This window comes from Bidens hawaiensis, unplaced genomic scaffold, assembly GCF_021521415.1.
Source record: "Bidens hawaiensis isolate Kalapana, Puna unplaced genomic scaffold, B.hawaiensis_p1.1 tig00001007_1, whole genome shotgun sequence".
NCBI lineage: Eukaryota > Viridiplantae > Streptophyta > Magnoliopsida > Asterales > Asteraceae > Bidens > Bidens hawaiensis.
In genome coordinates, this window is record NW_027504954.1 from 62,333 (window position 1) to 75,412 (window position 13,080).

General features: G+C 34.7%; 2 protein-coding genes across 3 annotated transcripts; one reads left to right on the forward strand and one right to left on the reverse strand.

Annotated features, from left to right (window-relative positions):
* Positions 1–5,245: 5,245 nt before the first annotated feature.
* On the forward strand, positions 5,246–9,794 carry LOC143609522 (D-3-phosphoglycerate dehydrogenase 1, chloroplastic-like). The gene is made up of 5 exons (XM_077084256.1): positions 5,246–5,786; positions 7,469–7,845; positions 7,934–8,044; positions 8,120–8,215; positions 8,988–9,794. Exons 1-5 carry the CDS (start codon positions 5,258–5,260, stop codon positions 9,657–9,659), a joined length of 1,785 nt encoding a protein of 594 aa, XP_076940371.1. The 5' UTR covers positions 5,246–5,257; the 3' UTR covers positions 9,660–9,794.
* Positions 9,795–11,038: 1,244 nt separating this feature from the next.
* LOC143609527 (uncharacterized) lies at positions 11,039–12,164 on the reverse strand. Of its 2 annotated transcripts, none has more exons than XM_077084258.1 (5): positions 12,087–12,164; positions 11,909–11,970; positions 11,760–11,806; positions 11,515–11,657; positions 11,039–11,451 (listed from the first exon to the last, which is right to left on the reverse strand). In XM_077084258.1, exons 1-5 carry the CDS (start codon positions 12,104–12,106, stop codon positions 11,241–11,243), a joined length of 483 nt encoding a protein of 160 aa, XP_076940373.1. In that variant the 5' UTR covers positions 12,107–12,164; the 3' UTR covers positions 11,039–11,240. The 2 variants fall into 2 exon arrangements, with proteins under 2 accessions (XP_076940373.1, XP_076940375.1); XM_077084260.1 differs by having other exon boundaries at positions 11,515–11,654; positions 12,087–12,155.
* Positions 12,165–13,080: the final 916 nt, after the last annotated feature.

The window sequence follows — 13,080 nt, forward strand, 5'->3', positions numbered from 1 at the left end:
TAAGTGGTAGGGATAAATAAGAGGTTAAGTGGTAAGGTAGGCAGGTCAGATAGTGGACTACGTGTCTTCGGATACGTATATACTGCATGTAGTGGTTGTATGATAAGTTGCTTGATCAACTAGAACTCACTCAGCGTAGCTGACTTTTAGTATGCACGCAGGTGAGCTGATTATAGAGTTAGCATGAGGACAGCACATGGCATGGATTGAACGGCTGGCATCTGAAGATAGAAGTAAAGATGTTTTAAATATAATGTTTTGTGTTATGGTATCAAAGAAAAGATTTAATGTTTTGTAACGTATGGTTGATGTTTTATATTCCGCGAAAAGTTTTAATTAACTCTGATTTGTAAGAACTGTGTTTATGAGTAAATCCGACGCTAAAGTAGGGCTACCGGGAACGGAGCCTTACAATTCAACTGCCGACATCCGTTGCCCAAGACCTTCAATGGGCACAACAGTCAAAAAAATCTTGGGCATGAGCCCCCTTGAGACAAGCAAAAACTGCCTTTTGTCTCGGTGTCATATCGAATCGCTCCTCCAAATCCTGTACGTGTTTACCATAAAGAGCACTCGCCAAGGTTTGTTGAGGTTTCAGATGATGATGTTGTCCTCATCTGAACCTCCACAGCTTGCAAGGTCCTCCGTGCTGTTTCAAGTTGTTGAAATAGGTAGCATGAGTTGAGTGAAAGTCAAGACGGGTCAAAATGGTAATATCTTTGTTTGACCCAAAATGGTAATATCTTTGTTTGACCGTATACGCCATATATGAATTGAAAGAATTAAGACCATATAGACCTTTATGGCCATGGCCTGTAAATGGACCTTTATGAGCCTCTAAAATATCTTGGTTTGACCTTACAGTGGTCACTAGGCGTGTCAAGTGTCAATTTGCCTTAATGATGGCCTGCTACATGGTATGGCAACTTCAATTGCAGCCGTGGCAGGACTGACCCGTGCTTCATTAGTCATGGCAATGACGAAGACCTTTATGAGCTTCTTTGTTTTGTAACCACTTTTCATGCTTTGACTCTTGGAAGTTGATAGAGGCATCAAAACTTTTTTTTCCTTTATAAATTTAACCTTCATTTGCTTCTGTGGGTACAATCACTGATTGCAGCAAGATGTCTCCACATAACTCTTACTTTTATTTTTATTTTTGGCTTTTCAAAGTTTCATAAAGTCAGTCTTATTTTTTATTTGGTTCTTATGTTCTTTTGAGGTAAAAATGGCTTTTACTAAAGAAATTTGATGGAAACGTGGAATGTATATTCCTCCTGCAATTTCAAACAGTGGGCTGATTTAGTTTATATTTATAAAGCATACAACATTCTGGTATGCTTTTAAGTAATTAGAGTCAAATTTGCTTATGGCACAAAATAATTGCAACATATTTCAAACAGGTCAAACTTAGGTTCACGGTCATTTTGATAACAGGTTTAACTCGATTTCGTATTTATTGATTTAGATATTCAGTTCAAATTGTTGTTTGGTGAAGTCAAATGATCAATTTATAGTTAAAAGTTGCATTAGGGTTAAAATATATTAAATTTTGATGTGACGGACTAAAAACGATTTGCTACCTATATATTTTTGACCTTTTGAACATAATTTCGAGTGATTCAAAAGTGCTTTTGGTTACTCTCGGACATGTTTCAGGTTATTTTGGTGCAAATATTTTCATATAAAATTGTTTTGGGTTGACTTATGAAAGTCCAAGTTCATGTATGGTTTATTTTTTCTTTATTTTTTTTTGGTTAAACGGAAGTTCATGTATGGGTTTACACAACTATATCTTCTATTATTCCAAAATATTATTTTTGGGTTATAAAGTTCTGCTATGACTTCTCCCTATTTATATCCATCCCATGATCCAAATCAAAAAGATTCGACTGACTCTTGATCACAAAGATATGAGTTTTTCCTATGGTGTCACAATCCTTCGCAATGCGGGGGGTCGAAAATACTAGTTGTTATAAACTATGAAGTTACACACAAATCATAAAAAACCACGTTATTTTATAGCAGTTATGAAACATATATAACTGGAACATAACCTAAAAATATGATTTTTTTATATAAAATATCAAACTTTAATAATCTCAGCTTCAATTGGCTGGTTTATATTAATTTAGATTTTCAGTTTGAGTAATATTATAACTTTCACTTTTGATATTAAGACCGTGGGTAGTTGGCGGCGAAAAAGGGCGACTTCCGGCGAGAAGGGGCTACAACACCGCCCCCGGCGATTTTTAGGAGCGAGGGGGGGGGGGTGTTCTCGCTCTTTCTTTCTTTACTTTTATTATTATTATATTCATATGTGAGTGATATATATATATATATATATATATATATATATATATATATATATATATATATATATATATAGGCTATAACAACACTACACCTTTAAAGCAAAAACACACGTTTTACTGACTAGACGCCACATGACACAAAACGTCCCATTTTGTAAGTCCTCCATTACACATAAATGCGACCTCACTTTAGCAAAGAAAAGTAGCTTCATTGATGCTGTTTAAAAAGTAACAAACTTCTCACTAAAACTAACACAAAAATACGTAGGTATCAATAGAGGTGCACAAAAAACCCGAACCCGGAACCGGACCCGAAAGAAAACCCGAAACCGGTTTTTCTAAAACCCTGGTTTTTAATACCCGAACTCGAACCCGACCCTACCCATAGGGTACGGATAGGGTATGACTTTCAATGTTGAAACCCGAACCCATACCCGATCTAAACCCGATAATACCCGAAATCCGGTTCTAGGTATACCCGAAACCTGGTTTATGCTATACTCGAAACCCGGTTCTAGTTATACTCGAAACCCGGGTTTTTTGCATACCCGAACCGGATTTTTTGCATGCTAGGATTTTAGTGTTTGTGCACATGTTTTTGTGTGGCTGTCCACAGGTCTATAGTCGTTCTCCAACGGATCTTTTTTGGAGCACGTATATGATATAAATACTTGTTTAGAGCAACACCTTTTGATATACACATAAAATATATGTTTTTTGTATCATTGTTTAGTTGTTTATGTATGTTTGAATAAACTTTGAAGTTTGTATGCAAAAAAATGGAGTTATGATAAAAAAAATGAAGCGGACCCACTTACAGAAGAAAACTGTAGAAAATGAGTTTTTTTAATACCCGGAAAATAGGGTATTCAAAACCCATAAAACAAGTTTTTTCAATACCCGAAAATAGGGTCTTCAAATACCCGGGTATTGAAGACCGGTTCAATACCCTACCCGAACCCGGTACACAGAGTATTATTTTTCAAGCCAATACCCTACCCGAACCCGACCCGATTATTGTTAATACCCGATCATACCTGAACCTGGTTCCATATCCGAACCCGGTTTTTCATAATACCCGATTTGTGCACCTCCAGGTATCAATCACTTGTTACTAGTGACTTACATTATCAGTTTTTTTTTATAAAGTGCGATTAACAATTACAATGAAACTAAAAGTTTAATTTGTCATTAGTCAACCTATCAATATAAACTATTAAAATGCAAATGCAAATTTTCTTTACTCGAGTGTTTTGGGTCAGGCTAAACGTACCCACTTCCTTGCTATCTATACACCACCCTCCCCCTCCCTAAACTTTTATTTCCCTTTAAAATATGTAATTAACATGTTAGTCCCTCTTATTTTATTTTATAATTCTCTCAAAATATTAAATAAAAACTATTAAGTTTTTATCATTGTTTTATAGTTTTTTTATATATTTTTGTTATTGATTTTATTATTTTATTTCTTTAAGATCTTATTAAAAGTTTGTTTTTATTTTTTTACATGTATTAAAAAGTTTTGTATGTTTTATCTAGCTAGTTTTTTATTTATTTGTTATTTTTTTATAAAATGTATTCAAAACAATTTGATTTTTTTGTTAGGTTTGGATACATGAGATTAATGTTATCTGATAAAAGAATCAATTTTTATATCAAGTTGTATGTTATTTAACATTTTTAATTATAAAAAATAATATGACTTTTTATAAAAGAATGTAAACTATCTCTTAATTTAAAAAAAGACGCTCTCCAAAAAGATTATAACAAGTACAGAAAAATTCATTTTTTAAACAAGAAAAATATCGTTTTTTAGATAAAAAAAACATTTTTCTAAATAAGAAAAATATGGTTTTATTAAAGGCTTTTAAATTCACATACGAAAATGAATAGAAAAAAATATTAAATAAAAATAGAATAAAAATTGCTTTTATAAATATAATAATGTTAATAAAGATAACAAAATGACAAAAAAAAAACAACAAAAATATCTAAATTGTATTAATGTAAAACTTGAAAAAAAAGATATATTTAATAAAATTGAATGAAAAATGAATACGTTTAACAACACCCTTATAATTTTTTTTCTTTTAACGTTGAATTTCTTTTCATTCTTATCATCTTGAAACTTAAACCCAAAGCTTCCTCTCCCAAATCCAGATTAATTTATCTAAAATAGTGTTTCAAACATAGAAATAAATTAACAACAAATATTTAATACTCACAACCATATCAAATCAGTCAATTCCAGAATTCCTTTTATAATAATTAATTAATTAATTAATACCACCGCTAGTCAACAAATATCTTTCGCTTTAAATCTTCAGTAAACCCCATTTCCCCACGCGCTTGCACGTGCCTACCTAAACCCCGGTGTTTTAAAAACCGGTTTAAATCGGCCAGTTAAACCGGATTTCGCACAACATGTCGATACTTTGAGTCTGATATTTTTGGCCGGTTTGCTAGAACATCGTACCGACAGTTCTTATCTAAAATACTGGTTTTTACCGGAAAACGAGTTTTATGTCCGAGAAATTTTTTATATTTACGGCCCATATTTTTTCAAAATTAATTTTAACTCAACAATTAATATTTAAACGTGTAAACGTTAGGACTGTTTCTTTAAAAATTGAGTGTTTTTGCATTATTTTATTAATATGGATTAACATTTGGATTATTTTTTGTTATTAAATCATTTACTTTTAAATTATTTTTGGATTAAAGTTACATTTATATGAATATAAGATAAACTATTCAACCGATTGAACCTTCCGATATAACCAGTTCAACTGATTATACCATTTTTTAATTCAATTAAATACAAATAAAATGCCGGTTTCTAAAACATTGTTAAACCACACTCCACATGTACCCACACAAACACAACACTTTATATAATAAGTCACATTAGAAACAAAAACACAACACATAACTTAACAACAATGGCGGCAGCTTCACCTTCATCAACCCTCCTTTCACTCAAATCACCAACCACCTCATTATCTTCATCACGTTACAAACTCCCAATCTCAATCTCCCTGCCACGTCACAACCACCACCAACGCACCTTCATCGTATCCGCATCACTAGACGCTAAACCCAACGTCCTCATAGCCGAAAAACTCGGTCAAGCCGGGCTCGACCTACTAAAACAATTTGCTACCGTTGACTGCTCGTACAACTTAACTCCAGAGGAGCTGTGTACGAAGATCTCGTTATGTGACGCGTTGATTGTACGGAGTGGTACGAAAGTGAGCAGAGAGGTGTTTGAGAGTTCGGGTGGGAGGTTGAAGGTGGTTGGACGTGCGGGTGTGGGGATTGATAATGTGGATCTGAGTGCGGCCACGGAGTATGGGTGTTTGGTGGTTAATGCGCCCACGGCTAATACGGTGGCTGCGGCCGAGCATGGGATTGCCTTGCTCACGGCTATGGCTAGGAATGTGGCCCAGGCGGATGCCTCCATTAAAGCTGGTTTGTATTATTTGGATTCATTGATCATTGATTAGATGATAATTTGTTGTTTGTGGCATTTCGTCGAACATGTTGCATGCGGTCTTGCTTTTTTTGTTAGGGTCGTCGCCTAGATTTTAAATACATTGGCCGAGTCGAAATAAAATAGCATGTATGCCCTAATGAGGAATAAATTACGTTGTGTATTATTTGGATTCATTGATTAGATAGTTTGTTGTTAGTGGCATTTTGTTGAACATGTTGCATTTGGTCTTGTTGTTTTTTGTCAGTGTCGTCTCGTAGAATTTAAATATATTGATCGAGTCGAAATAAAATAGCCTGTATGACCAAATGAGTAATAAATTATGGGCGTCTGCCGATTTTCTGGCGGTCCCGGTTTTTTATGTGGGACTACTTTTTAAGCTTTTAACTTTTGGATTTGATAGTTTAAATTCATTTTATCAATGCATATTGTAGTTTCTTTAATGGTATGTGAAATGTTTGGTTATTGGTCGATTAGGTGATGATTTGGTCTTTCGGGCATTTCGTCGAACATGTTGCATGCGGTCTTGTTGTTTTTATTAGATTCGTCTCAGAGAATTTAAATAATCAGTCGAGTCGAACTAAAATGATGTGTATGCCCTAATGAGTACCAAATATTACATGCCTCGGTTGGTTGTCTGTCTCGCCCTATGCTCGGGCAGGCCCTGTTTTTTATATGTAACTACTTTTTAAGCTTTTAACTTTTGGATTTGATAGTTTAAATTCGTTTCATCAATGCATATTGTAGTTTCTTTAACGATATGTGAAATGTTTTGGTTATTGGTTGATTTGGTGATAATTTGGTCTTTTGGGCATTCCGTCGAACATGTTGCATGTTGTTTTTTGTTTGGATCTATTTTTCATGACTTAACTTTTGATTTTGATAGTTTAAGTTTATTTCCCCGTTGCATATTCTAGTTTTGTTAATAATATGTAAAATATTTGGTTAATGGTTGCTTAGGTGATAATTTGTAGGTGATAATTTGTTCTTTCGGGCATTTCGTCGAACATGTTGCATGCATTCTTGTTGTTTTATATTTGGATTAAGTTTCCATGCTTTTAGCTTCTCATTTTGATAGTTTAAATTCATTTCCTCACTGCATATTATAGTTTTCTCAATGATATGTGAAATGTTTGGTTATTGGTTGATTCGGTGATAATTTTGTTCTTTGTGACGTGTCGTCGAACACCTTGCATGCATTCTTGCTGATTTTCATTTGGATCTAGCTTTAATAATTTTAACTTTTGAGCTTAAAAAATATGTGAAATGTTTGATTTTCTTAGCTATTAATGCATAAAATCCTTAAAAACTTGTCTTCTATAGTTCTTTGTGGCATTTTGTCAAACAAGTTTCTTGCATTCTTGATACTTTTTATTTTTAATAATATGTGAAATGTTTGGTTATTGATTAATCGGGCGATAATCTGTTCTTTCTGGCATTTCGTTGGACACTTTACATGCAGTCTTGTTACTTGTCATTTGGATCTAGTTTTCAAGCTTTTAACTTTTGAATTTAAATAATATGTATAATATATTCTTTAATTGTTAATGAATAATGTTTTAATCATTATGTTTTTGGTACTTTAATTTAATTTCCACAATGCATATTGTAGTTTCTTCATGATAATTAAAGATTGTTTTTGTCATTTCTTTTCAATTAGGGAAATGGCAGAGGAACAAATATGTCGGTGTGTCATTCGTTGGCAAGACTCTGGCAGTAATGGGGTTTGGAAAAGTTGGAACAGAAGTCGCGAGGCGAGCCAAGGGGCTCGGTATGCATGTCATTGCACACGACCCTTATGCACCAGCTGACCGAGCCCATGCTATAGGGGTTGATTTGGTCAGTTTTGATGAAGCCCTTGCAAAAGCCGACTTTTTGTCACTCCACATGCCTCTCACTCCGGCCACATCAAAAATCTTGAACGATGAAAACTTTGCAAAAATGAAAAAAGGAGTCAGAATAGTCAATGTTGCGCGTGGAGGAGTGATTGATGAAGATGCATTAGTCAGAGCACTTGATGCAGGCATTGTAGCACAGGTAGTTAGCTAACTAACTTATAATCAATAATTGATTATTTTCATTACAAATTTTTATTCATGCATTTGTATTATATTGCAATTTTCAGGCGGCACTTGATGTTTTCACTGTGGAGCCGCCACCGAAGGATAGTAAGTTGGTACAGCATGAGAATGTGACTGTTACTCCTCATCTTGGTGCTAGCACAATGGAAGCACAGGTTTGTTTGTTTGTTTATATGTTTGTTTTTTGATGATTATATATTATTAGTGTGTAATGTCAAAACTTTATGCAGGAAGGAGTTGCTATTGAAATTGCTGAAGCTGTTGTTGGAGCCTTACAAGGCGAGCTTGCTGCCACTGCGGTCAATGCTCCCATGGTTCCTGCTGAGGTAACACACGCTCAAATACTATCTGAAAGTACACCTAGGGGTGTCCGACACGACCTGTACACAAAACGAATATAATCAGTTTTTGGTTTGCATATCTAACTCGTTTAAAAATAGGTCGTGTTCGGTTGACTTGTTTGGTTAAACAGGTTGACCGACTAACCGGTTTATGACCTGTTTAACCCATATTTTTACAACCCGATCAACACGTACAACTTGATTATTACCCACCAACCTGTTTGACACACTTAGATAAATGGGTAAAATGAGTCGTGTTCGGGTTGGCCTGTTTAGCTAAACAGGTCGACCCACATGCCCATTTATGACCAATTTAAGCCATTTTTTACAACCCACCAACCTGATTAACATATTTACTAATTAATAATAAATATTGAAATTATGGTTAAGTATGTCAAGCTTAGGCTCATTAGGTTTGTAAGATAGTGTGCAGTCTCAATCTGTATAAACCGATGTACATTGTTTTACATAGAATGAGACAGCATCATATCGTATAACCTTAATGAGTTTAACCCTACCAGGCTTAACCTTATAATTACTGTTTGACACGTTTAGAGTTAAAAAAGTCGTGTTTGGGTTACATGGTTTTAAGTGTGTGGGTTAGGTTTGGTTGATGTTTTTTACACGAATACAAATATGGGCTGTGTTCGAGTTGAACATTTCAAACCGACATGATTGACACCCATATCTAAAACACGCATTCTCAAACACCATACATACAGGTTTAGTGTTTTCTAAAAAAACATATTTATTGCAGGTTCTTACAGAGTTGAAACCTTATGTCACACTAGCTGAAAAACTTGGAAGGTTAGCTGTGCAACTAGTAGCGGGTGGAAGCGGAGTGAAATCTGTAAAAGTCACATACAAGTCCACCCGAGCACCTGATGATCTAGACACAAGACTCCTCCGAGCCATGGTCACCAAAGGTCTAATCGAGCCGATTTCAAGCGTTTTCGTCAACTTGGTCAATGCAGATTTCACTGCTAAACAACGTGGGGTCCGCATAAGTGAAGAACGAGTCATCTTAGATGGATCACCCGAGAGTCCCCTCGACTCAATCCAGGTCAAGATAGCCGATGTGGAGTCGAGGTTCGCGAGTGCTATTTCCGAGTCTGGTGAGGTGACAGTGGAAGGCAAGGTGAAAGATGGGGTCCCACATTTGACCAAAGTTGGTGCTTTTGAAGTGGATGTGAGTTTAGAAGGGAATATTATTTTGTGCAGGCAGGTTGACCAACCGGGTATGATTGGGACCGTTGGGAGTATACTTGGTGAAGAGAATGTGAATGTGAGTTTTATGAGTGTTGGAAGGATTGCACCACGGAAGCAAGCGATTATGGCGATTGGTGTGGATGAGAAGCCGAGTAAGTCGGTTTTGAAGCGGATAGGGGAGATATCCGCGATTGAGGAGTTTGTTTTTCTAGATTTGTAGGTTTGGAGTTAGTTTTGGTGAAGGAATAATTGGGAATTTGTATTTTTTTGTTGTGTCTGGTTTGTGTTTTGAGTCTTTTGACATGGGATTTTGCATTTGAAGGGGTATTGGTATTGAAAGAGTTCTTGGAACACATTGGTGTTTGTTTCTTTTCTTATGGTCATGTTCATAGGTTGATAGTGGGCAAAAAATTTGTCAAACTTGACCCATAGATATGATCTGTTTAACCTGGAAGTTTTGATTTTTTTACATGTTATAACTCAAAAGACTAAAGCTATAACATAATAAAAGTTACTTTGGTAATATGTATAAATGTTGTCGTATCTTATTCTCTGTCTCTATCTCTCTTTAACACTTATTTTCTCATTTTTCTTTTTCTTCTTACATACAAAAATAATAGAGATGTTGAATAGTTGATAACTATATTTAGAGAATCACTATTTATGAATCTCTAATTTCTAAAAATATTTAAAATTTAGAGATGGAGGTTCGGAATGCTCAACTCTAAAAAATCGTTTAATAAAACACTTTCTATAAAAAACGCGAAGTTGTTGGCGTTCATTTTCTTTTAAAACTTTAGCATAAACTACAAACAAATAAAAACATCAATCCGTTTAATTATTATTTCTTATAATGATGATTAGTTGCTTTTTGTTAACGAAAAAAGACATGATATACCACTTTGAATCTCCCAAAAGCTTTCATCAAATGCTAATGTGAGACTTGTCTACTTCATAGAGGCACATGCAATTTAGATAAGATATCACAAGTTCAAACCCGAACAATGAGAGATTAAGAGTAACTTAGGATTGCGGGTGTAAAATAGTATAAGTGATATGCGAAGTTCAAAAATATAAAAAAGCTTTCAATAAATCATTATGCCTGAATTCTACTATTCTAGAGCCTAGAAAAAAAATTCTAACCTTTAAAACTAACAATACTTATTTGATCCCAACTATCTAAAAATCCAAAGCCATAATAAATTTGAGTCTGTTTATATACTAGCCATTTTTGCTTGGAGTATTTCCAAGATGACGACTGTTCAAAAACTGTTTAAACCAGTCGACCTATCCTTCGGTTAAGTATCTAAATTTCATGGTTTGACGGTTCAAGTTGGTTCAAAAGCTTCGATTTTCAAACAATCGTGTAAACCAAACCAGCCTTTTTATTGTTTCTTTGTACTAGTTAGTAATGAAGCATGCATTTAAATCATTTTAAAACATACAAACTTGTAAGTTTGAAACATTAAAATTATATAACTCGGTTGTAATCCACTGTAATTAACAGTTCAGCCTAAAGTACTCGTTGAAAACCGACCCAACAAGACCAAAATAGCCCATCCGCGATCATTAGATTGTAAACTTCAGTTTCTAACACAAACGAACACACAAAACCTTTATCTTGACAGGCAGGTGTTTCACATCTTAACATCACATATTCCCAGTATTTACTAAACATCAAAACAGATAATTCGGATATAACCCAATGCCTATTTGCATAACATTTAGCAACTGATGATCATACTGCAAAAAGAAACTAGAAATCCGACAAAAATAAGAAACCGATTCACCAATTTTTGGATCATTCTTCCACTGATTGAGATCCAGTTACAGCTTTAGACCCTTTCTTCTTGTTCTTCTTCCTCACTTTCTTTCCTTTGTCACTCTTCCGTGGTGGTTTTTCATCAGAAACGGGCTGCGTGTTTTGTAAATGTTGGTGTAAAGCCGCTAACGGATCCGCTTGGAAAGCAGGAGTGCTAAGAACCGTTTTCAACTGGTTTGTTTCTTTCATCCTAATTCAATAACAACATAATAAGAGAAAATACACATAAAACTTAACAAAAGATTAAACTTACACAAGTTTTTGCTTTGATTTAGTGGTGACTTTGAAGTCAGCCGGCGTTTCTTTCTTGGAAGATTCTATGTCGGGTAGGAATTCAGCTAATGAAGATAGATTGTATGCTTTCAGTTTCCTTTGTCGGGTTCTAAGCCTTTTCTTCTGGTGCATAATAATAAAGAAATAACAATCATTAAGCAACAGAATTTATTGTTATAGTTTTAGTTTTATGATAAACAAGTGAATAACAGACGTTTAACTAACCTTCTTGATTGCCTTTTGAGCACCTAAAGCAACTGTTTCTCTAACCTCTGCAATCAAACAAGTGAATGCCCACATTTTAGATATGTAAATATATAATTTAAATTCAAAACTATGTTTTATTGAAGGAATGAACTGAAAAGAAAACATACTTGAATAGAACTCCAGTTTCTTCTCAAATTTCCGATCAGCATGCTTCGTTTCATCCTTCTTTCTGTAATAACAGAAAAAATACAATAAGATATAATAAAAACAAACTGAAAGAAGAGCATTACAACATATTGAAGTATCCAATAGCAGATTGAACCTGTAGGAAGCAAAATAACTAACCGTGAACTCGTCTTCCCCATTGATGCAGTTTCAGAACTTCTTCACAAGCAGATGCTAATAGAAACCCCTAATTTACACCATCCATACGACAACAAATGAGAAAAGATGATAAATACACATACGAAATTATGAAAATAGTTAATGTGAACAAACTATGTAATGCAAGCAGCACAACAGATTCAAATTACATAGAAACATATAAAGCTAAAGACACATTATTTAAATTTGTTCACAGGTTAAACTAACAATACTACCGAGATCAAAATAGCTGAAATGACATTATCATACACGCACCCTACAACATTAAGAGACCAATATCCAAAACGAAAACATACGAAACAACTCATCATCCCACCAATAGCCAAGCTATGGTACGGTCTGAGGAGGGTAAGATGTAGACAGCCTTACCTCTACCCCATAGGGATAGAGAGACTGCTTCCAGTGAGACCCCCGGCTCGATAGTAGTTTTGCATCAAGCCTTGGACATAAGACACATAACACTCAACCATCATGACACTGGCCGATCTGTGCATGTACATTTGTCTTTCGGCTATCAACGCCACCACATGATGCTTGATTAACCTTCCGCCACTTTTAACGTTATTTTCACGAGATTAGTAAAATAACGTCAAAATTAGTGCAATTTCACTTTTGCCCACCCGAGGGTTCACATATATATACATTACATGTGCGCACCGCAAGCAGGGCGAATACAAAACAACTCAAACAGTAAGAAATTGCACAAACCATGTGAAATTACTCATTACTCATTACTTAATGTGTGGGATTTAAGGGTTAATTCAATTCAATTCAATTCAATTATGTTTCTCCCAAATAGCATATCCAAACAAATGCTATACAGTAATTACAAATATTGGCATTGTAAATTAAATGACTAATTGATGATTAGCCTTCATATTCATATTCATTTTAATGGCAAGGGGGGTTTAGGAGTCTACCTCAAAGCTGCCGTTAGATTGATGCAGATTACAAT